Genomic DNA, 26,087 nt, shown 5'->3' with positions numbered 1-26,087 from the left:
CACAGAGCACTCGCCCCACGCATGCGCCTGCCAAAGTAGCCCGCGTACGATTTAGGGCGGAAACGCTTTTCTGATGTAGATATACCAGAAATATTTTTACTCTTCTGCTGTTCTACTGTGGCGGTGGCTGTGCTGCTTAGTGCTACGTTAAATCGCATCGAACGGTTTTTAAAAGCGGTCGCATACGACGGCTCACACGGTAAGCTTCCCGACCTGGGTACCCCCGGATGGTCCATGGCCTCCCCTGTATTAATTTTTGGGAGCGTTTAATAAATGCCCAGTGCGTGTGGCACACCGAAACGGTAAGGCATCCCAGCCACAAAAAAACCACCGGCCCACTCGCGTTGTGTGTGTGTGTGTGTGTAGTGTGTGCCACTAAACTTATAACGGATTCCCACTTGCCACTTGCATTCTTCGTGCAACATATACATCTCTGTACATACCTCGGTACTTGGGGTACACACATACACAGAGGAGGGCCCGGGGCTCGAGCCCGGGACCCCCTATGGGGCGGGCGGCCTGTTCCAGGTGTATAGAATATTTTGTGCCGCTGAAAACTATGTAAAATAAAGCCGAGAACTACATAGTTGTTTGCAGGTGTACGTGGATGAATGTGTATTAAGTTCAGGCGGCTACACTTTCCCGTACATATGTATGTACATAAATACATATACGTATGTATGTACATTCGCCAAAGAGCGCCGTCTTTGGGGGCGGAAGGGAGCTGGGCTGCAAGTGTGAGTGCGGATAGAACGCCGCACCTAAATCTAATCAAAAATTCTTTCAGTAAACCGACACCAACGCAATTTTATATACATAGGCACATATTTAAGTGCATATTGTACGTATGTACATAGGTATGTACATACATATTTATATATAGATATGCATTGAAAAGTGTACCACCAATGCATATTGTATATGTTCACGATGTACATATATATGTACATCTAAGTATATGCAACATATGTATACATATATGCATAGTTACATGCATGGTTGATCGACAGGAGTTCGTTCTGAATGGAGCTCAATTTTTAGGACCTCCTTTAAAAGTGAGCTTTAAGATCAAACAAACATATTTCAAATGCATCTTAATGCTTTTAATGGTAATGCCAAAACTGTTTCCGCTTGAAGAACTCTCTAAAAACTTAAAAATGAACAGCCCGAAAAGAACTATATTCTTGTGCGTTGCGTTCTTGCGACAACAAAACAAGTGCATAATAATGCGTATATTAGCATAGTTAATACAATATTTGGGACTGTAATATACACTAGCGCTTTACGCGTCATGCGGCAGCGCCCCTCGTTGCGTTTCGCCAGGACAACTTGATAGTGCAGTCATTGTACATTTTTCAGCTCAAACTTCGTAGCTTGCATAATTGTACTTATTTTAATGCAATAACTATTCAAAAACGATTTACCATTCAGACCTTTAAGATGATGGCCCCCGACTCTCAGCTGCAGATCAGCAGAACTCCTGAAATTAGCACAATATATGTACACTGCTCACAAACGAGGCGATCTCAAGCTATGGGGGTAGAGCTAAATTAGTAATGCAGAAGGTTATCCGACCAAAGAAATCCAACCTTAACCTTATCGCTTGTTGTTTTCAACTCAATTTGCAGCTCCCCATCAAAGAACACACATCGAAAAGGACAGGACACTATCACAAAATGTTGATACGCTGGAAGAGTAAAGATAAAAGCGCGTCCGCAAATCAAAATGCCTGCGGCAGCAACAGTTCATCATCAAAAAAGAAGCGCAAGGGACGAGAAGGCGGTAAGTAGACGGAGCCGTTAGTAAAAAGGATGAAGAACGTCCTAACGCGTGCTCGCTATATGTGCAGTGCTGAAAAACGCAGTGCAAAACTCATCTGTGTTTATTTCCATTTCAGAAGAAGACTGGCAAAATGAAAACAAATCCGGACGAATGCCGCCAAATGAGCAGGGTAAGTGCCAGATTTCTTAAACATCCTGTTATCTGGTTCCGCTACTGATCTGTCTGTCTGTTTTATTGCATTTGAAAGGAGGCGGTGACGAACGACGACGCGCCATGCGACGCGACGACCCCAGGCGCCACACACTTGGCGGAGACATAATGGTTTACGGTGGCTCACAGCATCCGCACGCACATCAAATGGCCCCTCAACAGCAGCGCGCCATGGACCTGGAGGTAAGCTTTGGAAAAAAACATAAGTATGCCACAATATTTGCAATGATTTGGATGGATATTCCCAGATGAGCACACGCGCTCAAAAGAACAAAAAGAATCAGCCAATGCGTGGATATGCTCCAGTCAATCAGGGCCCGTTGTTTGACGACGATCCGGGGATTATGTCCGAGGTGGAGACTGCAAGTACCGGATTTCGTCGTGGCGGGAAGCAGCGCTCTTCTCTGCCTGTGGTGCGCACTCCTTCAAAGACACTCGAGCGGCCATTGGGACTGGTTTTTCTGCAATACCGCTCGGAGACGAAGCGAGCACTGCTACCAAACGAGATCACCTCCATTGACACGGTCCGTGCGCTGTTTGTGCGGTCTTTTCCGCGCCAATTGACCATGTCGTATTTGGAGGGACCCAACGTAAAGATCTACATACACGACGCCAGCAAGGACATGTTCTACGAGCTGGAGGATGTGCGCTCCCATCTGCGCGAAATCCGCGACCGCTCTGTGCTGCGCCTCTTCGAGTCCACAGAGGTGGCAGCACCACCACAGATCTTGCCCGGCGGTCCCGGGATACCCCAGCCCCTGCCCCAGTCCCAGGCACCGGCCAACTGGGATCAGGACCAGAGCTACTTCAGCGAACCGGAATTCGATTCGGACTACAAGCACCAGCACATCCACAAATCCAAGGTGAGCAGGAGGGCGGCCTCGTTTAAATAATCTTTTTTTTTATTCAATATCACCGCGTAGTTGCTAGAGGTTTTTGTGAGGATGCGGATAGAGTGGGTCATGTCCATGAGCGAGTCAAGGATCGTTGGGGAGCCTCCACTTCCTCCTCTCTAAAGCGTTGACTCCCACATGGACATGCACGCGGACAAGCGGAATCGGAATCGGAATCACACACACCGAAATGACAGACACTCGTATATACAAAAAAACAAAACAAAAAGAAGGGGGTCTATGGTACATGGACTAATCTAAAGACTGCTTGCCACAGGTGGCAGGTGGCGACCAGAACTAGAAGTTACCGCAGGTGCCCACGCTAAGGCCTTTGAGTGCGTTATTCATGTGCTCCTGCACCTCCTTCCACGCAAAGACGATGGCACCCTGAAAGGGCTCTGCATGGCAACTGCTGCAAATGGCCATGACGGCCTTGACCTCCTCCTCGGCGGGCTCCCGATCGTGCGTGCTGATCTCCTCCTCGAGACTCATCTTGAGGGTCAGATCCTGCTTGAATTGCTGGCCGCCGTAGTCGGCGAGGCCGTTATAGACCTCGCTGGCATCGGTGTCTGTGCCATCGTCTACCACGGATCCGTCATCCAACAGCACTAGTCCGCGCTTCTTCAGTTTCTTCTCATCTGCTGCTCCTGCTGCTGCTCGCTTGAACTGTATGTGGGTCTCAGTCTCGTCGATGAACTGAACATTCGCGGAGTTGCTTAGCATTTGGAAACGGCTACCTGAGGACTGCTGAGGAATGCCATTCTTTGCCGGAAGCCCCAGAAGCTGCTGTGCCACCAGACGAGAGCCCGCGTTGATCTGTCCGTTCACAAAGTTTGTGTTAAATGTGATCTGCTGCTGCTGCTGCTGCTGTGCTGCATCGGATCCAGCAGCAGGCGCTGCAGCTCCATCGCTGGAAGGATTGGATGGATTGGCCAGGTTAATGCGCAACCGCGTAGGGATCTGGCCACTGGCCAGGAGCGTGTGCATAGGCTGTGGTCGATTTATCTACAAAGAAGGCCGAAAGTTGAAGCTGGAACCCCATCTATACTATCGAAACCGAAACTCACTATGGGTGGGGGCCGCACTGTACTGGATACCTCCTGTCCTTCATGATCAAAATGATGCACGTGGTGATGCTTGTGATCGCGGTGGGCCTTGCCGGCACTCAGGGCCACGCGATAGACCTGGACCATTGTCATCTCAAAGTGCAGGCCGTGGCTTACCTCGCCGGTGATCGAGGTGCCGCCGGAGCGTAGCTTTCCATTTGCTGGAATTTTATGGCCCACAAGCTGCAAAAAGAGAAGAGAAGTGGGCCGGCTATAAATTGGATTACAGCACCTCCTCGTCATCTCGTCATCGACAACGGCAGCGCGACGAAAGTAAAAGCGTCGGGGCATTGCGCAGCCTCAGAGACTGACTCGATAATTTTGCAATTGGCAGTAATTGGAGACGGGGCCGTGGCCAGCAGTAGCAGCAGTAGCAGCAGAGTGTTGTGTTTACTCACCGAGTTGTGGAAGCCACGCCCAATGCGTTCTGCCTTGAGCCAGGCCTGCCACTCGCCCGTCTTTCCATTCCATGAGGTGCACATGTGGTGCCACTGGCGCATTCGCAGCGGATAGTTGAGTCTTCATCGCCACAGCAGAAGCAGAAAAAGAAACGGACACAGAAACAGAAATAGAAATAGAAACCAAGCATGAAATCATTACCACGATTAGTCAGGTGGATTGATCGATGGATGTAGTGCAATGTATTCCACGACTCACCTGTACATTTGCTGACCTTTTATGGCCATCGAAAGGAAACTGGAATTTTGCGCATTCGCGACCCAGATTTGTATCTCTCGCGATTCCTTGCCAGCTGTGGATATATGGATGGAAGAAGTGGATCAGTGGATTGGATTGGAAATGCCATTGATGGCGATGATGATTGTGAAATCAAATCGAATCAAATCGATGCTGCAATAGCAATCCAACGACGATAGACCAACACAATCACAAGGCCCAGGGAGACTAAGGCAGAACGCATGCACCAAAGGATCAATGCCATTTATTCAGTGTTGCTTAAGCCCCAGTCCAAGCAGGAAGCCTCGGATACACGTTGCACAATCAGCGGCTCGAAGCCTGTGGAAGGCCCGCTGCCAAAATCCTGTTAGTCGTCTGTTTAGCATGTGATATGCATTTTATAGTAATTATGAATCATTCGTTGTTGTGACTAAACAATTTCCTAGCTGGTCACTGGCTGTCTTCCCCGCTTGTTAGCAGCTCTCTCTCTCTCTCTGTCTGTCTGTTTGTCTCTCGGTCAGCATCTGGGCTGCAATCCGGAAGCGCCGGCTTCGGCTGCTACTTGAATTGAATCTTTGAAATTATGTCAAATGCTAAAGTCAGGCACTAAAACAGTGGACAGCGGTACAACGGGCCAGCGGCCGACGACATCCAACTGGAAACAGGTAAATTATCGCCTTATGTAAGCGGCGACCGCAACGACAACAACAACAAAAACAACATCAGCAGCAGCAGCGATGGGGCAGCTGCCGCGCTGAAAAATTGTCAGATATGAAGACGAAGAAAATCAAATCTTAATCTTATCTGAAAGGTAGCAGCTACTTAAAAGAAAAACACAATGGATGCCATTCCCCGCCCCGCCCCGCCCCGCCCCGTCCTGCCCCGCCCTTCTTCGACAACACCCAAACAACCGGACACGACCCCAAAACAGCATCATCATTGACCATCAGACTGACTGTTTTGTGGATCGTCAACCTGTCGTCTTCAGTCGACACTGGGGACTGGCGGCGGTGGTGGGTCGAAGACTTGCATCAGGAAGTCGGCTTCCTTTCACTTTCACAGTCACAGCCAGGTGCAAGCGTCGCCGCCGGAGCGTGGCCCACAAATTTCGTTGCGCACAGCGAAGGTCTCTCTGCTGGTCGCTGGTCACTGGTCGGTGGCTGCCGGCTGCTGGCTTTGTGGTGGGGCATCAATAGACTTACGTCTATTGCCCCCTCCCGAGCTTATATAATAGTTCGAGATTGGTCACTCGTTGGGGCTCTTATTGTGTGGGGGCCTGAGCTCGATGAAGCAAGTCATGGTGAGAGGCTTTGACCCTACCCAACCCTACCCTACCCTACCCTACCCTACATTCATAAATCCAATCCGCAAATGGGCTGGGGCTGACTCACCCTCGTAGGTCAGAAGGACATGATCCCCACTGTGATTGGTAAAACGCATCCAGAAGCAGAGCGTAAACTGATCCAGTTCGGGCAGCAGCGGATTCCCATATTCCACCTCTCCGTCCTGATTGAATGCAAACTTTTTCACACTGCATCGATCGGAGCCGTAGAGCGGTGTGCGCGTGAAGGTCAGCTGTGGCTCTTTGTGGGCCTCATCCTCGATGCTGTAGGACTCGTACTGATCCTCCACATGATCGCCGAACGTTATGGGATGAGCCACCGACGATGGATGATCCACACCATTCACAATGGCGGAGCGGGCCAGAAGAAGTTCATCCTCGCCTCCTCCGACACCGCCTTCCTCCGAGTCCTTGCCAGCGCCGAACTGGGCAAAGCTTGTGGCCAGTTCGTGACTGCTGCTGGCGGATCCCGGGTGGGATTGCTTGAGGCTGTAGGAGGCTGTGCTGCTGCTGCCACCGTTGCTGGCAGGGCCCGAGGAGACTGCAATTGGCTTCCAGGCGAACGAAGAAGGGCACACATTCAGCGCGAGAAGCGCAAGCAGCGGAAACATTATTTCCGGTGCCGCTTGCCTGAGGATATGCCTCACTTCTGTGTACATTTTCGGGATCTGTATCTCGGGATATCTCTAACGAAAACTCAGTTCGGTCTGCAACGTCTGCTTGCCGCGATGGATCGCACTTCACTAATCATCCACGCATGCGCCAAAGCCAAGTTAAGTTGCGCCGAAATCCCAGGCAGACCAAAGAGCGGCACACCGTTTGCACAGTGTTGAGTGTTGGACTGTAGAGTAGAGCTCTCAGCACACAGCTCTCGGGCTCCCGCCGCTCAGTTGTAACAAATTGTAAAATTGTTGTATTGAAATTGAAACTGAAACTGGTTGAGGTCTGCCTATCTGCTGTATGCTGTCTACTGTCTACTGCTGCTGCTTGTTGTTGCTGCTGCCATAACTGGTGGCACAGCGAATGGGCCAACCGTCCGACCGTCCGACCGACCGACCACTTGCACTTGCTGCTGCACCACAGAGATGACGGGAGCAGCTTGTCGTCCCACTGCCACTGGATGATTCGAGGCACAGACATTCCATAATTGAACTAATTTACAATCCCAAAAGAACCTGAACCCCTTATGCGGCACAGACTCGTATTTTTTTCTATGGCCATGTCTGGACTCTGGAATACCAGATGATGAATAAACAAAAATAAAATAAAACCAATCATTGCAAACACGTGCACAGCCTCGAAAATAATTTTTGCGCCTAATTGAGGGATCCTCGAAATGAGTTCATTGGAAACAGGGAAAAGCTTTCATGTTCGATGAATGTTTGGCAAACGGTTTTGATGATTGACTGGTGGGTGGGGTCAAATGCCAATTAATGGGCATTAATCTTAACAAGTAACAAGTTGGCGGCCAGTGGCCTATGTCAAGTCTAATGCAAGTCTCTGATTCCGATTCCGGTTGTGTACGTGCTCGTGTGGACAGTTTAAGAGAAGAGAAACTATTGTTGAACATTTCGCTACTTGAACGAAGGCCAATTGGCAGCGTTGAGCATATTGAAATTCCCTTACTCATGCCCTGAGCCTTGTGGCAATTTAATAACATTCAAACGCATGTTTTTTCAGATTGGCAAACAGCCGGCGCCCTACTATGTGGGCTCTTCGCAGACCTTGCCCCGTGGCATGTACTCATCAGAACGCAACAAAGTCTCGATGGGTGCGTATTGTAGATACATACATATTTAGATACCCTCCATGGAAATTATATTATTTTCCTCGACTATCTCTTTTTGCATATTGCGTTTCTTACATTCGGTTTTTTTGGGTAATAATAATTTCATAATTTTTGATAATTTAATTTTGATCGGTAATCCTCCGGGGCTATGTGATCTGTCTTTGCTCCTACTCCATGCTCCTTTGATTTAGTAATTTCTTAAGTATACTTCTATATTTTTGTTCGCTTAAGTACTCCTATTCGTATCTAGTGAAACTTTCTATCTAAATATGAATCATGTTCAATTCATTAACCCAATACACAAACACAAACACATACACAAATACACATCCAAACATACACATACATAACACCCCAAAAACATACCCTGTAAAGGAGCGCCTGTGAAACCACTAAGATCAGTCAATCCAAGGGGTAGCATGGAACCCCTGTTTCCCTATACCCAGGATCAGTTATACAGCATTCCAGGTACACCAGCTAATACTACTATATGCCTTTTTCTAATCCAAAAACTTAGCTAAGAATCGTATAACGCTTTCTATGTACACACACACATTCACACAAGACCTCACCCCTTTTCCATATTTCATATTCCATATTGCATATTCCATTGGCTTTTGTGCTTGCGTTATGGGTTTCGGAATTTGAACACACTGTTTGACACACAATCAAAGACGAATCAGAGAGCATTAATTTTATCAGTTTCCACACCCATCAATCTCTTGAATTTTGAGTTTTATTTGTTCTTTCCCCTATGGGTTATTCCTAAATTCTAACAGAAAATATGCCTATAAATATGCATGAATGAGCAGCCCCCAAAGACCACTAAACAATTACAATCTGAGCTATGCGAAAAACCATTTTGCAGACGGCTACACCAGTTCTCCAGAGCGCAGCAGCCGTGGCAATTACGAGGAGCCCTACTATAGCCAATATGGGACACGGGGCGCTGTTGTGGCACCCATCATAGACGAGGAACAGAGGTAAGCACGTGCGTCGGATGGATATGTGGCAGAAATCATTCTTATTTTTGTTGTGTTTATTCTGTACCCATAGCGATGTTGCCCTCACCGAGGATCAGTATGCGTTGTACGGCATCAAGGTACCGGGTCCCAACCGGATGGCGCATCGCGGCAATCAGATCTATGATCCCTCTAGGTGAGCATCGCCCAGCGTTGACCCCGCACCGCATTCATGTAGGTGGCATAGTCCTGCTGCAAAAGGATGCTCTTGATGGGAATATCTCCCACTCCCTGGGGGCTCTGATTAGTGCTCCGTTTGCTCCGCCTGTAGATCTTTATGCGCTTGACATTCCCATTGTTCGAGGTGCTCGTGGCGGTGGCCACCGGATGGAAGTAGGTTGTGCCTTTGCTCTTGATTGCTTGAACGATCAGGCAGAGCAGGTAGCCACCGAACGAGAGAAAGGCCAGAGCCGTGATGCTGACCTGGAACAGGGTCTGCAGCTTGGACGGCTTCGGTTCCATCCAGGACGGCGCAGTGTGCCAGGCTGCATGAGAGCCAGTACTGTCATGGTCTCCCCTGCAAACAAGCAACTCACACGGGAGATTATGGAAAATTACGCAAGGAATGAGACGACCCACCGATCGGCTGCCATCAAGGCCATTCGCTGGGGCATAACGGTGGCAGATGCCTTTGCCTCAGGGCAGTCTGTGGTGGGGGCCGAGTCCAGGTCAGCTATATCTTCGCGGGGACTGGGGCTGTCATCAACAACCTCCATTCTCTCCATGGACTTTTCCAGCATCAAAAGCTCATCCACTTGAAAATTTGCAAGACACTGTGCGAAACGATCAGGTGTACTGGTCACTGGGTACGAAATGTGTTTCAATTTTCGGTTATAAGTGGAGTACAGGGCCATGAGTAGTTGGTCAATCAAATATCGTGTGTACATACCACTGCAATAGGCCATGGTTCTGTTAATGTTGCTGTTTAAAAACCGGGCTGTTCTTGTACTGGTCCCCACTTGCATTCGACTGCGAACTGCCACTGCAACTGAGAAAGCAGTACGACAAGAGCCCCAACATGGTACGTCATTGCGTGCACTAGGTGAACACGGTGCACCAAGCATTTCGCTGGCTGTATTTCGCGGGTATTATAGACTACATGAAAGCCCAGCTTCGCAAGCAGGTAGTCTGATTGATGGATACCAGAGCACAATCAATCCCCTTATTGTTGTCCATTTGTCTTGATCTGCAGGGTGTCTCCAAGTCCTATCAGTCTAGAGCCAAGAGCAGCATTCTTTGCTGGTTTTGGTTTACGCTCCCATGCGCTAAGTGCTGCAGCGACCCGCGTTCCGACTTTGATTCCGGTGCCAGTGCCGGTGCCGCTGTCTTTTGCCTAGGCTTTCCGACTGCGAGACTGCGCAATTGGAGCGACGGAAGTGTGGCCCAGTAAATGCGAATGCGCGACATGAAAACACGCAATACGCAATAATTTGCTGAGATGCAAGCCGCCAACCAGTTTTTGTACATAGATATATTTTTTTCGTTGATGTCTCTTTTGCAGGCCAGAAGAATTGCACCGCATACGCGTGGAGCACATGGAGAGGCAGTTGGCCAATCTGACGGGCCTGGTGCAGAAGGCTTTGGTCAATCAGAATCCACAAATTGCCCCCCTGCCAGTGCCCACACTGGACTCCAACTATCTCGTTGTGCCATCCCAGTCCCAGATGCAAGGTACGTAAATACAATCCACTCGAACCACACTCACAACAACCCGCCGAGCAGGGCACCACCACTCGATGTGTACTCTCTGTTAGATGTTTGTGGCCGCAGCTACATATATGTATGCTGGATTCTGCACACACGTATCCTGCACATGAACGCGTCCTGCTTGAATTCTTCTAGCACAAAATTCACGACATCAACTGACAGCCGCCGATGGTCTGCATACTCCGTAACCCACAGAGACCGCAGAGACCCACAGACCCATATTCCCATATATGTATATGTATTTATTTCATTCCTTGCTACAACAAGTGCTGTCTCGCTTTTTTTCTCTTTTTCTTTCTCTATTATTCACACAGCCAATGGCTCCGGGGACGACATGTATATTCGGGAGAAGGCTCCCAAGTTAGGCAAGAACTCGTGCCGTAAGTGAATACGCTGCATCTCTGCCTCTGCAACAGCCGACATTATTCCATTTTCTTGCAGAGAAATCCGTGTCCTTTGAGAAATCAGTGTCCTTTAGCGATGACATACAGGGCCATAATCCCAAGTCTCATAATCCACTACATGCCGGTAATTAAAACTCAAAATGTTGCATGTGTACATATTTATACTTTTGCAGAGGGTATTACTCATAGTCGATATAGCCAATGTCCTTTTGTTCGCCTGTCTGTTTCTCTTGTATAAGACCCAGTCCCTCAATTGTGAAACCATCTGTTCGCTAAGACTGCCATAGGAACATTCGGTCAGCTTTCAATTAAATATTTTTGATATAACTCGAAAAGTATAGGGGTATCTTAGATTTTTGGTGGAAGTGGATGTGTGTAACCGCCAGAAGGAAGCATTTCCGAACCCATAAAGTATATATGTATATTCTAGATCATCCTTAATAGCCGATTCCGTATAGCCATGTCTGTCTGTCCGTCTGTCCTTATGGGCGCCTAGATCTCAAAGATTATGAGAGTAAGAGCAACCAAACTTTGTATCCAGACTCCTGTGATATCGCTTTGTAACAAGTGTATTTCAAGATAAGAAGATACGAGAAATCTAAACCGCAGAATCAAGGAGACTAGAGAGACCTTGTCTTGCAGATTGCCAAATCTGGATTGGATCGGATCCTTATTATAGCCTTAAGGAGTGCAGTGTGCTCGCTCTGGCGTAGGGGAGAATGGAGTAAAAGCGGCAGATGTATACAAAAATAGTTCACACATATGTACATACATATACTACATACTCACTGAGTATCGGGTATAAATGCAGAGCAGCGGCACTTTCCGTGGCTCACAACGTTTCTGCTCTATTTTTTAAGGCGTATTTTTATTAGACTTTGTTCTGGTGGCATTAGTTCCCAACCAAATTTTCCAAAGAATCTCAAAGATGCGAGACTTTTAGTAAATCAACTTACTTTTTATTACACTAAGCAATGGTCGTTTTCCAATAGCTACTTTAATAATTTAAAATATGTTAAATTTGCGGAAATGCAAAATGTCCAAAATGTCGGAAGGAAGTGCACAATGACTTGGAAGACGCTGGACAATCGCATTAGCTAGACACTGAATTAATTTTGACAAGAGCATGCCACAATGAATTACTAGCTGTCTGGGGTTTTTCAGGGTGTCTGGCATCCAGTGGAGGGTTCAGCAGAGTATTTTTACCAGTCAGTATTTTATATATGTACTCGTCTCAGGCTGACCCTAGTATGTTTATACGTATACTAGGGGTAAGACCTCCAGTGTGTATATCCAATGTACAATCCCAATATGGCCGATCATCCTTATGGATATACGGTGGCTGGATTTCTCTTGGTGCACGCTATATGGGGCTGCTTTATGCGTTAGTTATAGGGGCGGACGAAAGCGGACTCGCATTTGTCATTCCGTCCAGCATTCTGCATTTCGTTTTGTTTATAATCGAATGTGTTTTGTTTTTAAGTGATTAGTAGCTTTTATTGTTGGGAATTAATGCGACTAAAGAACAAAAGTCTAAAAATACCATTACAAACGAGGGGGAACGTTGTGAGTTGCTGCGGACACCGCTACTCTACAGTTATACCCGATACTAAGTCAGTATGGCTCTCCTCCGGCAGACGCCGCTAATATTAAGCGACACGACAAGAGTGCGAGCGAGAGAGACAGAAAATCAGTCTGAGCGTGACGTCGGGCGCTGCGTAGCCAATGCAAATTGATTTGTTCCTTTTGGCTACAAAAATTATCTGATCTGATCCAGATTCAGCGATCTGATAGATATGGTCATTATCTATGATTCTGCGTTTTTAGTTTTCTCAAATCTGCAATATTGTGGATGCAACAGATTTTCGTCCTTTGTGGGGGCGGAAGGGGGTGGGGCGAAATTTTGAGATATACGTTTTATAGTGAGATCTAACAGGAGTGCGATACTAAATTTGGTTACTCTAGCTTTAATAGTCTCTGAGATTTGTGAATATCCCCAGATTTGCATCCTTTGCGGGGGCGGAAGGGTGTGTGGCGAAATTTTGAAACAAACTTGTCTCGGTCCGATATATTAGGAGTGTGGATACCAAATTTGGTTGCTCTAGCTTTTATAGTCTCTGAGATCTAGGCGCTAATGTTTTACTCTAAGCAAAGCCGTCTATGCTACGTGTGTGTTAGAGAGAGACAGGGCGAGAAAAAATGAAATTGTTTTCTTGATGCTGGCTATAATAATAATACGATCCAATTCAGATTCCGCAGTCTAACAGATATCGTCATTCTCTACGATTCTGCGTTTTTGGTTTTCTCGTATCTTTAAAATTTTGGATGCCACAGATTTTCGCCCTTTGTGGGAGCGGAAGTGGGCGGGGCAAAGTTTTGAAATATTTTTGGAGCAGTGACATATCACAGAACTCTGGATCCAAAACATCGTTGCTCTAGCTCTTATAGTCTTTGAGCATTAGGCGCTGAAGGGGACGGACAGACGGACAGACGGACGGACGGACAGACGGACAGACAGACATGGCTCAATCGACTCGGCTATTGATGCTGATCAAGAATACATCTACTTTATGGGGTCGGAAACGAAACTTTAAGGAAAAGCCATTGTGTGGGCACGAATAAAGAAATGTATGAAGAAAGGTCATTCAATTCTCTTAACAGCCGATTAGTTTTTTTGGTTATCGGCACTGTAAATGCCGAGTAAAAATTATAAAAGTGTCCAAACTCACCAATTCGCGGCTTTTTTTTTTAAAGTTGGTGGTGGTTGGTGGTACATTAGGATGTTAGGATTTAATCTACTCATCCAGTCCCCACAACCCAATTCTGTCGCGTACAAAGTACATTCAAAAGTTTTTATGTACAGGATACATACATACCTCAGTGTAACTTTATCATTTAGATGATATGCTTTATATACCAATTCCTTTGGCTCGCCGATTGACAAGTATAAAAATACATGCCAACGTCGGTGAATCGTAAGGATTCTAATTTTTATCACTAACATTGTTTCTTATTTTTATTCTTAACATCAGAAATATCTAATTTTTAATTTGTTTCATAAATATTGGGAACACAAATTAACTTCTGATGGCTGTTTTATCCTTGTTATCTCATTACATTTTTGCCAACACTAATTCGAAATTATGAGAACTCTGAATGCAAGTAATTGACATACATACATATGTCATTTAGGGACAAAAGGGTTTTAAATGTAAATATAATTTTTCGAGAGAAAAGAAATATATTTGAATTCAATTTGTATTTTAAGAATTTATAATAAATAAAACGAGGTGGAACGTTGTGAGTTGCTGCGGACACCGCAACTCTACGGTTATACCCGATACTAAGTCAGTATGGCTCTCCTCCGGCAGACGCCGCTAATATTAAACGACACGATAAAGAGTGCGTGCGAGAGAGACAGGAAATCAGTCTGAGCGTGACGTCACGCGCTGCGTAGCCACTGCAAATTGATTTGTTCCTTTTGGCTATAAAAGTGATCTGATCTGATCCAGATTCAGCAATCTAATAGATATGGTCATTATCTATGATTCTGCGTTTTTAGTTTTCTCGAATCTGCAATATTCTGGATGCAACAGATTTTCGTCCTTTGTGGGGGCGGATGGGGGTGGGGCGAAATTCTGAGATATACGTTTTATAGTGACATCTTAAAGGAGTGTGTGTACCAAATTTGGTTACTCTAGCCTTAATAGTCTCTGAGATTTGTGGTTGCCTCAGATTTTCGTCCTTTGCGGGGGCGGAAGGAGGTGTGGCGAAATTTGGACATGAAACGGTCAAGGTCCGATATCACAGGAGTGTGGATACCAAATTTGGTTGCTCTGGCTCTTATAGGTTCTGAGATCCTTGAGCTCATATTTTGCAATTGGCAAAACCGACCATGAAACCTGTGTGTTAGAGTGAGACAGAGCGAGAAAGAGTGAAATTGTTTTCGTGATTCTGGCTGTAATAATTATACGATCTGGTTCAGATTTTGCACTCTGTAAGATATAGTCATCTTCTACGATTCTGCGTTTTTAGTTTTCTCGTATCGTCGAAATTGTGGATGCCACAGATTTTCGCCCTTTGTGGGGGCGGAAGTGAGCGGGGCAAAGTTTTGAAATATTTTTGGAGCAGTGACATATCACAGAAGTCTGGATCCAAAACATCGTTGCTCTAGCTCTTATAGTCTTTGAGCATTAGGCGCTGAAGGGGACGGACAGACGGACGGACGGACAGACGGACAGACGGACAGACGGACAGACAGACATGGCTCAATCGACTCGGCTATTGATGCTGATCAAGAATATATATACTTTATAGGGTCGGAAACGATTCCTTCTGGACGTTACACACATCCACTTTTACCACAAATCTAATATACCCCAATACTCATTTTGAGTATCGGGTATAAAAATAAAAAAAAGGGGTTTAAAACAATTTATTTCAAAAAAATTTGGTAATAAAAGTATATGGTGTTCCAGGATAGGTTGTTTCTTTTCAATTAATAGTTATTTGTGATCTCCGGTACGAAGAGAATCAGAAATCATATTGCTATTCATCAGCAGGGGTATTAAAAGCCTCAGCCAAGAGTCGAAGGCTTTCCTTATTGTTGTTTGCGCATACTATTTCCATATTCTTCAATGCCCAAAGGTGGATTTGACATTGGAAATATTATATGTACAGGGGGGGAAGGGTGCTTGCCATTGGCAACTTAGGCCTTGCATCCTTAGACACAATGTCAAGAAAATCGTACAATACCAAATGTTTCCCATTCTTTTGTCACGCAACTGAAACGGACCTGTGATACGGACAGCTGATACGAAACCTACCAAGCCGGCAATCAAGTCGTCCACCCTACCACGCACATCATCACAAGGTAAGAGATCAACCTCCACAGCCTCTCCACATCCCGACACACAAGCCACGCATGCAACAATGACCACAGTTACTATCACTATCTCAATTTGAGTCACTAGCCGAGTCACTAGTCTGCACTCTTGCCGTAAATCCAAGTCAATTGATTTATTGTCCCACGATACCTTCACAGAGCGCGATCGCCTGAAGCCCCCTCCACCACCCAAGCCGATTGTGCTGGCCCAGACAGCACATCCCAACTACCGGGCGGACATAACGCTGGCCCCCGAGGTCTACAATCACCTGCGTGGGCTGCAGAAGAAAGCCAAGGACCTTCGCATGGAGGTGCGCACCCTGCGGCGTCTGTCCCAGGCCCAGGCAGTAGCCGTTCGGGAGGACATCAAGGGTACATTTATGCGCATTCGTGCCACTCTGCTGGCGAGCAGCGGCAGCTTCTGGGGCCATCAGGGCGATCAAGATGCCACGCGAGTTTCGCGCGAGGAGGAGCTGTACAAGCAGGAGGTCATACGCCTGGAAAAGGATCTTAGTGACCTCGAGGCGTCGGTGGAGAATTTACGCGGTGAGGTGATCAATCGGCGCACACGGGTCAACATGACCGCTGTGGAGGACATGGCTCTGGTGTTGAGCCGCGCCAGGTAACAAATCTACCATGCCCTTATGCCAGATGTTTTTGCAATTTTTGTTGCTGTTATTTTTGCAGCAAAACGGTGGCCGAACTCAAGCTCAAGTTTCCGTCTCTGTCGAATGGCTTGCGCTGCATTCTGTCCAGCGAAATGGAGAAGGTGGTGCGCGAAGAAAAGTTCCTCAAAGAAGAGCCCGACCGCTTGGAGTCGGCGCTGCGGCGCTGCAAGAAGCTAACTGGGACATTGGTGACGCTTAAACGGTTTGTAGCCGCTCGCTAAGTCGCTTTTCACGCACCCCTCCTTTAGTGGAGCCATAGCTAATCTGATCCATCCCCCTTTATCCACCATCCTATAGTTTGGCAAGCGTGCAGGAGCAGCGTCTGCCGCCTAATGAGCCGGCAATCAGCGAAGAGCCACCACGGTCTGCGGACATTTCGGCGCCCGATAAGGTAAGTGCAAAAGTGCAACATGCGGAAGGTCGCAGGGGAGAGAGAAAGAGAGAGAGAGACGGGTCGACGACGACCCCCGTTGTGCTGAGACAGTTACACAGAGCTAGTTCCAAGTCCAAAGTCCAAAGTCAAGATCCAAGCGAAATTTGCGATGCCAAAAGGCCCACATGTCCATATCCATATCCTTATCCATATATCGATATACTTATATACATATAATACTGCTACATAACGTGTCATGATTATATAGACATATGTATAAAAGTATTGTTTCCACTACTATTTCTATCGCAGAGATTGCATACAATAGATTGCTTTCGTCCTACCATATCATGTATCGAGTTTTGCTATGCTTTCATTTTCGAAACCACCTCTCACCGCGCACTGGAGCACTGCTCCAGTCCAGGCTCGTTATCTTCGTGGATCTTCGGTACTGTGGATGTACCACACGAAACACGAAGCTACTAAGCCCGCGACTGCTCATCTTTTCGTATCCCGTAGAAGTCCACTCTGTTCCGTCTGTCTCCTTCCTCCTCCGACAACGTCTCACTCGGAGGGGAAGTCGCTGTCATCTAAATCGAATGGCAATACTGATTAACGACAACAAGTACCGAGAGACCGAGAGTCCTGCTGTAGTTTAGTTTTGAGCTCATTTTTCACATCAACCAACAACCTCCTCCAACCATTTCAAAAACTCCTCCAACGGCGATTTATCATTTGAGATTTGAGATTTCTGTGCAAAGCAAAGAAAATTTATACGAATACAAAATAAAAATAACCACAGAGAAACCACTTACATAGTTGTATCGAAACTGAAATGACCTTGATTACTTAACTTTTATTCGTTTGTAGTTTTGGTTTATATATTTTGTGCGATTACCTTATGAATAAGTTGCAATTGGCTGTTGTTTATAATAAATAGTGTTTTGGTTCATCTATCATTTCACACCCAACCAACCAACCAACCAACCATTCCAACTATTCAATCAACCAAATGCATTCAACGAGAGTTTCAAGTGTAACCAGAAACCAGAAACCAAATCAAATTGAATTCAATTACAATTCCTAGAAAGAAAAATGTTTTTAGTTGAGAGAATGTTACTCAGCAAAAGCAAAGCGCACCGCTAAAAACACCAACGCGATATAGCTTCGCCGATATATATATATATATATAGATAACCCTTAGCCCTAACTCCCTCCTACCAATCATCCTGCAAGCTAACTACTGTACTGTACTGAGCTTTTGCCTTTGTTGGGTCTTACACATTAGGTATTTGAACACTCATTACATACAACCAACCAACCACTACCCCTAAACCTATTACAATTACCGTTTACAAATGGCAATTACAATTACAAATTGCATCAACAAATAGTTAGCAAACACTATCAATATAATCCAAGTATCGATCAAATCTCAATCCTACTATCATCTCACCATAAGCTGACAAAAGCCAAACAGAAACCAAAAAAAAATATATATATGAAAAATAATAATAAAAAACAGAAACAGATCACACAAAAGTTGAATTTATCCAAAGCTTAACGTCTTATAAAATGAGGTTTACCTTCGTTTTCTTCTTGTTCTTGCCTTTTCTCAAACATTTTTTGATTATCGTTTCCCAACAACAACTCTACAACCCACATAGTTTAACTGGCGATGGAGTTCAAACTTCAAAGAGGCAATTACTGAGTAATGACTGAAAAATCCAAATATAAAGAAAATTTTACAACCAAAAAAAAAAACAAAAACAAAACCGAATACCAAATACCAAAATGAAAAAATGAAACGAAAAAATCATAAAAACTAAGTCAATTTTCTTTTTGCTAAACATAATTTGCTCTGCATTAAACATACTAGTTTATATTTTGTATACTACTTACTACTGCTATAAACTTCTAACTAAAACTAATACTCGTACTAAAAATCAAACAAAAACCAAAAACCAAAAACCATATAAAAAACTCATCAAAGCTATCCATAAGCCACCAGAAAACCAGAAGAAACGCACCCAACAATCTGAAATCTGAACCACTGCAACCTTCTTCTCAACCAGTATACGTATACTAAATGTATACTATATACTATATGTATGTGTACCGATTTATACCAATATCAATGTATTTGTATCGCAACATATGTGTGTGACTGACTGTGTGTGCTCACCATTTAAGATCCCCTTAAAGTCCTTCTTAAGTCCATCCAAAAGGAGATCCACTTCCTGAGCCAACAACCTTAACCTGAACCCGATCCCGTTTCCGCTTTCCCGAATTCGTTCGCAACACAGCAACACGAGTCCCCTAGGCAGTGAGTAACCATGGAGGAAGCATTATTTAAGGGTCAGCTACTACATATATTACATTGTAAGTGCGTTATATCGAGTGCCTGGGGGTCGATTTTTTTTAGATTTATCTGCTCTTCAAGCGCACTCAAAAGACAATGCAAAAAACCAAATGTGAATATTACCTATCATACGAGATTTGATCCTCTAATTACACACCACATGGAATACAAAGAGACACACCGATGTGATCGACCATTCACTCAAATTTGCGTCCTTCTTTCGTTCACGTAAATTGCTTTGCAAATCGTATTTTGGTGTTCGCTCCTGTCTTCCACTCAAATGTCCATATGGTACTACTCTCATTCGTGGCATTGTCTGGTGATTGTCAATAGTTCGAATCCCTTACTGTAATGCAGTGGTGTTTGGCTTTGGGAGCAGAACAACAGAACCAAACGAGGCTCGATTCGAGCAGCTACCACACACTGCGTATAATTTTTTTTTCAGTCTCCATCCCGAGTCCCGGTCGCGTACACTACGTGTACTTTGTTTTTGGATTTCGGTCCCTCGAATCTCAGTCGAGCATTGCGTACGTTTTGCTTTTGCAGCCGTCTGACGGAGCAGCGGAGAAACCTCTCGGAGAAATGGTAGCATTGCCCACCTCTGTTGTAATGCCTAGAACCTTACTATAGTATGTATGTTTGTTCCATCAAAACTCTGCCAACAACTGCACCAAAAATGATCATATTTGAATTGTATTTGCATGTGCGGAAGAGGTGCAATAAACTACAAGTACTCGAATCTAATGAACTTACTCGTAACATCGGGACACCGGGTGTACGTTCACATTAGGAGGGGGGCCTGCTGCTCTATAGTGAATGTCTGATAATTAATAGGCAGGAAGTGGCACACGCGGCATACATACATTCCATACATGCATACAGACATATACGAAACGATTATGCTGATATACATACATACAATTTGTACCCCCCTCTTGGTTTCCGTTAATTAAGTGTTTAATGTTTTATATTAATCAAAATGGACCACTCCTTGCGCTGAGTCGTGACACCACACACACACACACATACTCGTACTCGTACTCGTACTCGTACATTCGAATCTATTTAATTTAATTTTTAATGATACTTTGTAGTTGAGAAGAGCGCATATGTGTGTGTATATATATACAAATTAGAGAATATGTATGTATATGTATGTACCCTTGCTTATGTATGTACACACCGCCACTTTCCCAATTTCCCAGTTTCCCACTTCCCCCGTCAAAACATCACCTGAAAACCTGATAACCATCCCGAAACCCCAAACCCAAAACCGAAATCTGTAACCATTTTAGCTGTTAACTATTAATCTCCTAATCAGACAATCGAGCGGCCAATTGAATTGCAGTCAAAACAAAAAAAAAAAAAAACAAATATATGCAAACAGTCATCACTGTTCAGTCACTGTTCTCACTCATCGATTGTTGTCTTTGAAGTTTCAACCATCTATCAACCCAATCGCCCTATCAACCCATCATCAATCAAATCAAATCAATCTTTAAGCGTGTTGCCTTCTCTCACTCATAAGCATCAACACTCAGAGAGATAAGGCGAAAAATAGTTATAGAGAAATAACTATTAACTGTTAACTGCTCAAAACCACCACATATACCTATAGGCCACACACACACACACATACATACACACAGAACTTTCTCATATACTACCTGTATTATTCTGCATTCTGCATTCGGAAAATCGGGGTACAATTCCTTTTTGGATATATGATTTGCGTCTTTGTTTGTTATTTAGAGCTTCTCTTTTACTCAAAATGTATAAATCACCCACTCCTCCATTCGACCATTCGAAAGCACACATTTCCCCTGCCCTAAGTTTTCAAATTTAGGCTCCGCTGATGATGCCCTTCTATAAACCCGACATTCTTATATATATAGACCATATAGAGAGACTCTTCCAACTACTACCACCTTTGTACAACGCTTAATCGAATGCTTGCTTATCATGATAACGATGATTGCCTAATGTTTGCTGCAGATATGATACATCGCATCCTTACATCTACTATCTATGTGTATATTGTCTTGCAATTATATATGTTTTCTAATAATTGAATTTAGTATGGCACTGCATGAATACTGTTCTCTATGCACCTTGCACTCGTTAAAGACGCCACGGCCTCTGCCGCACTGTTTTTCTTTAGCTATGTATACCTGTATGTTTCATTGATGGGTTAGTCTGTATCAGATATGTGTATATGTATATGTACTACTACTTCTGACTACTATCTTTTGCGAGAATAATTGTGCCATAGGAGTACGTAATTACCATATATGTATCTATATGTGTGGTGTTATTCACTTCTTATGTACATAATTACTATACGTTGCCTTCGCATTTCCCGCCACCAGCGGGAGCCGCACATAATCGTTTATTTTACTACCAAATTTTCTGTGTGTATGTGTGTTATTATAGCCAATCCCAACACCCAGGATGGGGTCGTTCGCTATCAGCGGGGGACTCGCACCCGAAAACGCACTCGATGCTCTGCTAGACGAGCTCAAGACGTTCTCTAAGCCCATAGCCCAACAACAGCAGCAGCAACAGCAGCAGCAGCAACACCAGCAACAATACGAGGTAAGAGCATTAAGCACCATCCCCTAGCCCTGATTCCGATCTGAAACGGAACTCAAATGTCCCAAGTCTCTTCCTGTAGATTCGCCCCGAAGATTCGGCATCTGATGAAAGCGCTAGCGCAGAGGCCGCAGTACAAAGCACCGTCACCACGCAAATATCGCAGGCCCGTCTCTACACGGAGGCCAACATCAATATGCAACAGGCCACCACTAGCAGCATGGTCATTGCTGTGGCCACCGGCTCTGTGCCAGTACAGCGAGGCGTGCTCACCCATCAGCAGTCGCAGTCGCAGCTGCAGCTGCAATCACAACAACAACAACAACAACAGCAGCAGCAGCTCATGGTGCACACAAACATGGGCAGCTTGCGACGGCTGCATTCCTATCCCAGCGAGTCGGACAGCGAACTTCAGTTACCACCACCTACTGGGCCACGACCCAGCGATCCAAATCTGGCCAATGGTGGCGGCATCGGCAGCAGCAGCAGCAACAACAAGCCACCCGTACCCGAGCGAAATGCTGATCTGATAACGAAAGTGGGCCACAAACGCATACCGCCACCACCGCCGCCACGCACCAGCTCACGCAGTCCACTGGCCAGTCCAACCAGCCCAAACGTGCCACAGAACATAGCTTCCGCACCAACAGCAGCAGCAACGGCAGCGGCCAATGCTAATTCCAATGCCCACTCAAATGCCAATGTCAATTCAATCGGAATAGACTCCTCGGTTGTCGCCGGTGGCGACACATCAAGCGGCGACAACTCCAGTGGCAATGAGTCCGGTAACGATCATGTGCAACGCCAGGTGGCACTTGAGATGCGCCACCAGGAGTTACTTAAGAAGCAAAAGTTGCTGCAAGAGCAATATCAGCGTTTGCAGAAAATGAGCAAGCTTCCCTCGGTCGATGTTACCTGCCCCTCGTCGCAGGACATGGCTGCTGGGGCCGGCGGCGGGAATAACACGTTGCGTAAGCTCGGCAGCGAGACAAATATTCAGCAGAAAATCGCTGCATTGAGCTTGGCCTGCGAAGCTAGTGGAGCCGCGGCTGCGGCGGCGGCGTCTGCCGCGGCTACCAATGGTGTGTTGGTCAGTGATGCTACGAGCGGTGTGATCGGCGGCGCTGTTGGTGGTGGAGTGGTAGGGTCGTCTGGTGCGGTCGCTGCTGCTGCAAACTCTCAACACCAAACAGCCACAACGACCACCAAACAGGTGTACGAGACGGAGATACTTTAACACAACTGGAAATTGGCGTGGAACGAAACAAAAATTGACATTTAATCATCACAGCAGTCTTCAGGTGGTCTCGGTTACCCAGATAGGGCTCCAAATCTATCTACATATGTGGTCAATACAAAAAGCTACCTACCCCTAGATACTACTGCTCAAATAATTTCACGTCCGCGTACATAACACGAGTCATCTCTCTCAAACACAAAAACGAAACTTGAGTGTCACTAAAAACTTTTCCCGTATGTGTAAGGGCGATCAGTAGCCCCTTACCCCAGTACTTGTGTCTAGCATCTAGCATTTAATTTTCGAACATAAATGTTTAACGTGCATTAATTCAGCATGCGATCGATGTATGGACGTTAGGTGTTGTCAAAATGAAAATGAAAATGAAAATGAAGAACGAATACGAATACGAATTTGAATCGAAAATCAAAAAACTGTAACATTACGCGTGTAATCACAAGTTTGTGTATCCGCGTATCCTCGTAAATACTCGTTAACGAAGGCAACAAGCCGAATAAGATCAATGTTTTTATGTATGTATGTATGTATGTATTTGCTTACATCCGATGTACTTGCTGTATGTCCCCTTGTTGTTGTTCCGATGAAATCGCACATAAGCTATAAGAAGGTGAATGAGAAACCCCCCATGAGAGCACGAATATATTGCACTAGACTCTGTCTGTCAGCGGCGGAGCGGAGAGGAGAGGTTCCAACTTAAACCCAAGCAAGCGCTAAGCTTCAGTATATCCGATCAGATATCAGAGTCAGAGTCAGAATCAGATTTGCATGCATATTTTAATCTGTGTCTGTGTATATGTTAAAGTAGCCAAAGCAGCTAGCTGTCTATCCTATCTTTTAGGCCAGGAAAGGACCCATACTCCAGGTCTGGTCACACACCTACACGTAGTACATACTACTCATCCACAAAGTACGCAAGGCACAACACGGCACACAAGAACACATTATAACTAATTATTATGCATATGTACAGGATCTACGTATGTACGTTAAAAATATGTATGTCAAAAGATTTTTATTATTACCTTGGTATGGGACGTGAGACTGATAGTTCTATATATATATAGCTCATCAAGATACAAAAATAATGAAAATATTTTACTTATTTTTGTTATAGAAGGCAACTAGCTAATTTTATCCCAATATATATGAATATATTAAAAAAAACACAACACATAAACAACATACACCATACACCATACACCACACACTTATGTACATACATACTCCTTCCAAAGGGCCTTAAGTTGGATCAAGATTTGGAAAGGGTGTGGTTCATTTTGGACTACCAAAAATGTTATTTGTTTAAACGATGCGCCTATCAAATGGGCAATACATACATATGTAAAAATGTAACCGAAGGCATTTACCGCATTATACCGCAACATACCGTGTAGAACGTTAGTCTGTCCATATCTGTGTTGGTATATCGATCGGAAACAGCGACGGACGGACCGGACAACGTCGCTGCGCGCAGATACTTATTGGATCATTTTGGTTCATTCCTTATCCTTTTTAATCGTGATCGGGCTGATCAGGGTATTACGGGACCCTTGACTGCATATGTTTTTAGCAAATTAATATGTTTTTTTTTAAATAGTTAATTGAGAAGTGTTCATCCTAGCACCCTAGCATTTAAGTACGTACACACTGATGCATGGGCTGAAAGGGTCAATGAAAGTGGTTATATCTTGCACAATCATAGATTTTTTATTGTACGTGTTCTTTCAGTATTAAATTTCAGTATTAAAAAAGCTTATTTACAATTAATACACATACTATAACACACGGAATTAAGAGAAATTTGTTGCACCCAAACCAGATTCATATATGTACGTATGTATCAATTACGAGTAAAATATACCAAATCATTCCCCAAAAATGTTCGATTTTCGATGTCTATGAATAAGGAGTACGCAGCAGAGCGCAGCGCCAATTCCTTTCTTTTGTGAAAACGGAAACAATGTCAACGAATTAAAAATCCGTTTTCAAGCGTGTGTTAGCATAAGAACTCAATCGAAAATAAATAAAACACTTTAAAAGTATATCTGATACTCATACTATATAAATGAATAGGTCTATGATATGTATGTATGTATGTATATCCAATAGCTCAAAATAAACACAGAGATAGAGAGAGAGCACTGTGTCAGGATCTAATGCTGTGCCGTACGCCCCTGTGTTTTATTTAGTAGCCCCAATTTTAGAAACTACTGTGCAATAGACTTGATTGCAAGACTCAAATGCCAAAACATTGAAACCTTAAGGTGCGCCGCTCAAGACATTACATATATACATATACATATATACACGAAAGACAGAAAACATGTACTTAAGTTAGTGGATTTATATTTATTTTGACCGCATTCGACGAATATGTATAACATATACAGAATATATATATGTATTAACATGCAAAACTCACGCAACGAATACGAAAAATTTAAAAAATATATACATATGATGACTACGGAGATAATAAATAATGACCTATGTAAAAGGTTTACGCGATTAAAGGTCCCTAATAACACGAAGTCAAAAATAATTAAGTATAGTTAATCCCAAACGATATGAATGTGAATGTGGCAAAATCAAATTGAATGATGGTATTATATGTGCACTGTACACATAATTGTATTCCTTATAAGGCACACTCCAATCCACTCCACTCCACTACACTCACTCAAACGGAAATGTACACCCCTGCCCACACACACACACACACACACACACGACACCCTCGCTCCTCACGACACTCACCAAAGCGGGTATTACGTATCGTATACATAAAGAACAATTTGGAGGTAGTAGAAGAGATGTGCAGAAGTACAGAAGTACGGAGAGGATGCTGTATCGGAAGAGTTCAACAAACAAAAATGGAAGCGCGTATTTTTTCTTAATAGTAATTATAATATTTAAAATCACAGCAAACCACAACAATAAATATCATTCGTAAAATGGACTCTTAACATGACTCTTCTTCGACTCGATTGATTCATTTTGAAAGGCATGACTATTGGGT

General features: G+C 44.6%; 3 protein-coding genes across 8 annotated transcripts; 1 reads left to right on the top strand and 2 right to left on the bottom strand.

The window, feature by feature from the left end:
- The first annotated feature begins 29 nt into the window (after positions 1-29).
- Positions 30-26,027, top strand: LOC6902076 (coiled-coil domain-containing protein CG32809). Of its 6 annotated transcripts, none has more exons than XM_033384328.1 (18): positions 30-199; positions 1,629-1,782; positions 1,898-1,951; positions 2,030-2,175; positions 2,241-2,855; positions 7,689-7,779; positions 8,173-8,265; positions 8,666-8,780; positions 8,854-8,955; positions 10,321-10,490; positions 10,841-10,906; positions 10,968-11,054; positions 15,741-15,803; positions 15,975-16,437; positions 16,503-16,685; positions 16,781-16,874; positions 21,652-21,813; positions 21,893-26,027. In XM_033384328.1, exons 2-18 carry the CDS (start codon positions 1,677-1,679, stop codon positions 23,045-23,047), a joined length of 3,765 nt encoding a protein of 1,254 aa, XP_033240219.1. In that variant the 5' UTR covers positions 30-199; positions 1,629-1,676; the 3' UTR covers positions 23,048-26,027. The 6 variants fall into 6 exon arrangements, 4 of the variants coding, with proteins under 4 accessions (XP_033240219.1, XP_033240220.1, XP_033240218.1 ...); XR_004470467.1 differs by lacking the exon at positions 30-199 and adding an exon at positions 18,524-18,567 and having other exon boundaries at positions 21,893-22,030; XR_004470468.1 differs by lacking the exons at positions 30-199; positions 8,173-8,265 and adding an exon at positions 18,524-18,567 and having other exon boundaries at positions 21,893-22,030.
- b6 (pentraxin-related protein b6) lies at positions 2,873-7,080 on the bottom strand. The gene is made up of 5 exons (XM_001355387.4): positions 6,058-7,080; positions 4,649-4,742; positions 4,390-4,510; positions 3,953-4,174; positions 2,873-3,890 (listed from the first exon to the last, which is right to left on the bottom strand). Exons 1-5 carry the CDS (start codon positions 6,665-6,667, stop codon positions 3,183-3,185), a joined length of 1,755 nt encoding a protein of 584 aa, XP_001355423.4. The 5' UTR covers positions 6,668-7,080; the 3' UTR covers positions 2,873-3,182.
- Positions 8,942-10,130, bottom strand: LOC4815475 (uncharacterized). The gene is made up of 3 exons (XM_015185653.2): positions 9,709-10,130; positions 9,399-9,621; positions 8,942-9,336 (listed from the first exon to the last, which is right to left on the bottom strand). The coding sequence occupies exons 1-3, from the start codon at positions 9,881-9,883 to the stop codon at positions 8,952-8,954; spliced, it is 783 nt and encodes a 260-aa protein (XP_015041139.2). The 5' UTR covers positions 9,884-10,130; the 3' UTR covers positions 8,942-8,951.
- Positions 26,028-26,087: the final 60 nt, after the last annotated feature.

This window comes from Drosophila pseudoobscura, chromosome X (assembly GCF_009870125.1).
Source record: "Drosophila pseudoobscura strain MV-25-SWS-2005 chromosome X, UCI_Dpse_MV25, whole genome shotgun sequence".
Lineage (NCBI taxonomy): Eukaryota > Metazoa > Arthropoda > Insecta > Diptera > Drosophilidae > Drosophila > Drosophila pseudoobscura.
Note: the sequence above shows the minus strand (reverse complement) of the source record. Positions and strands in the feature narration are given on the sequence as shown.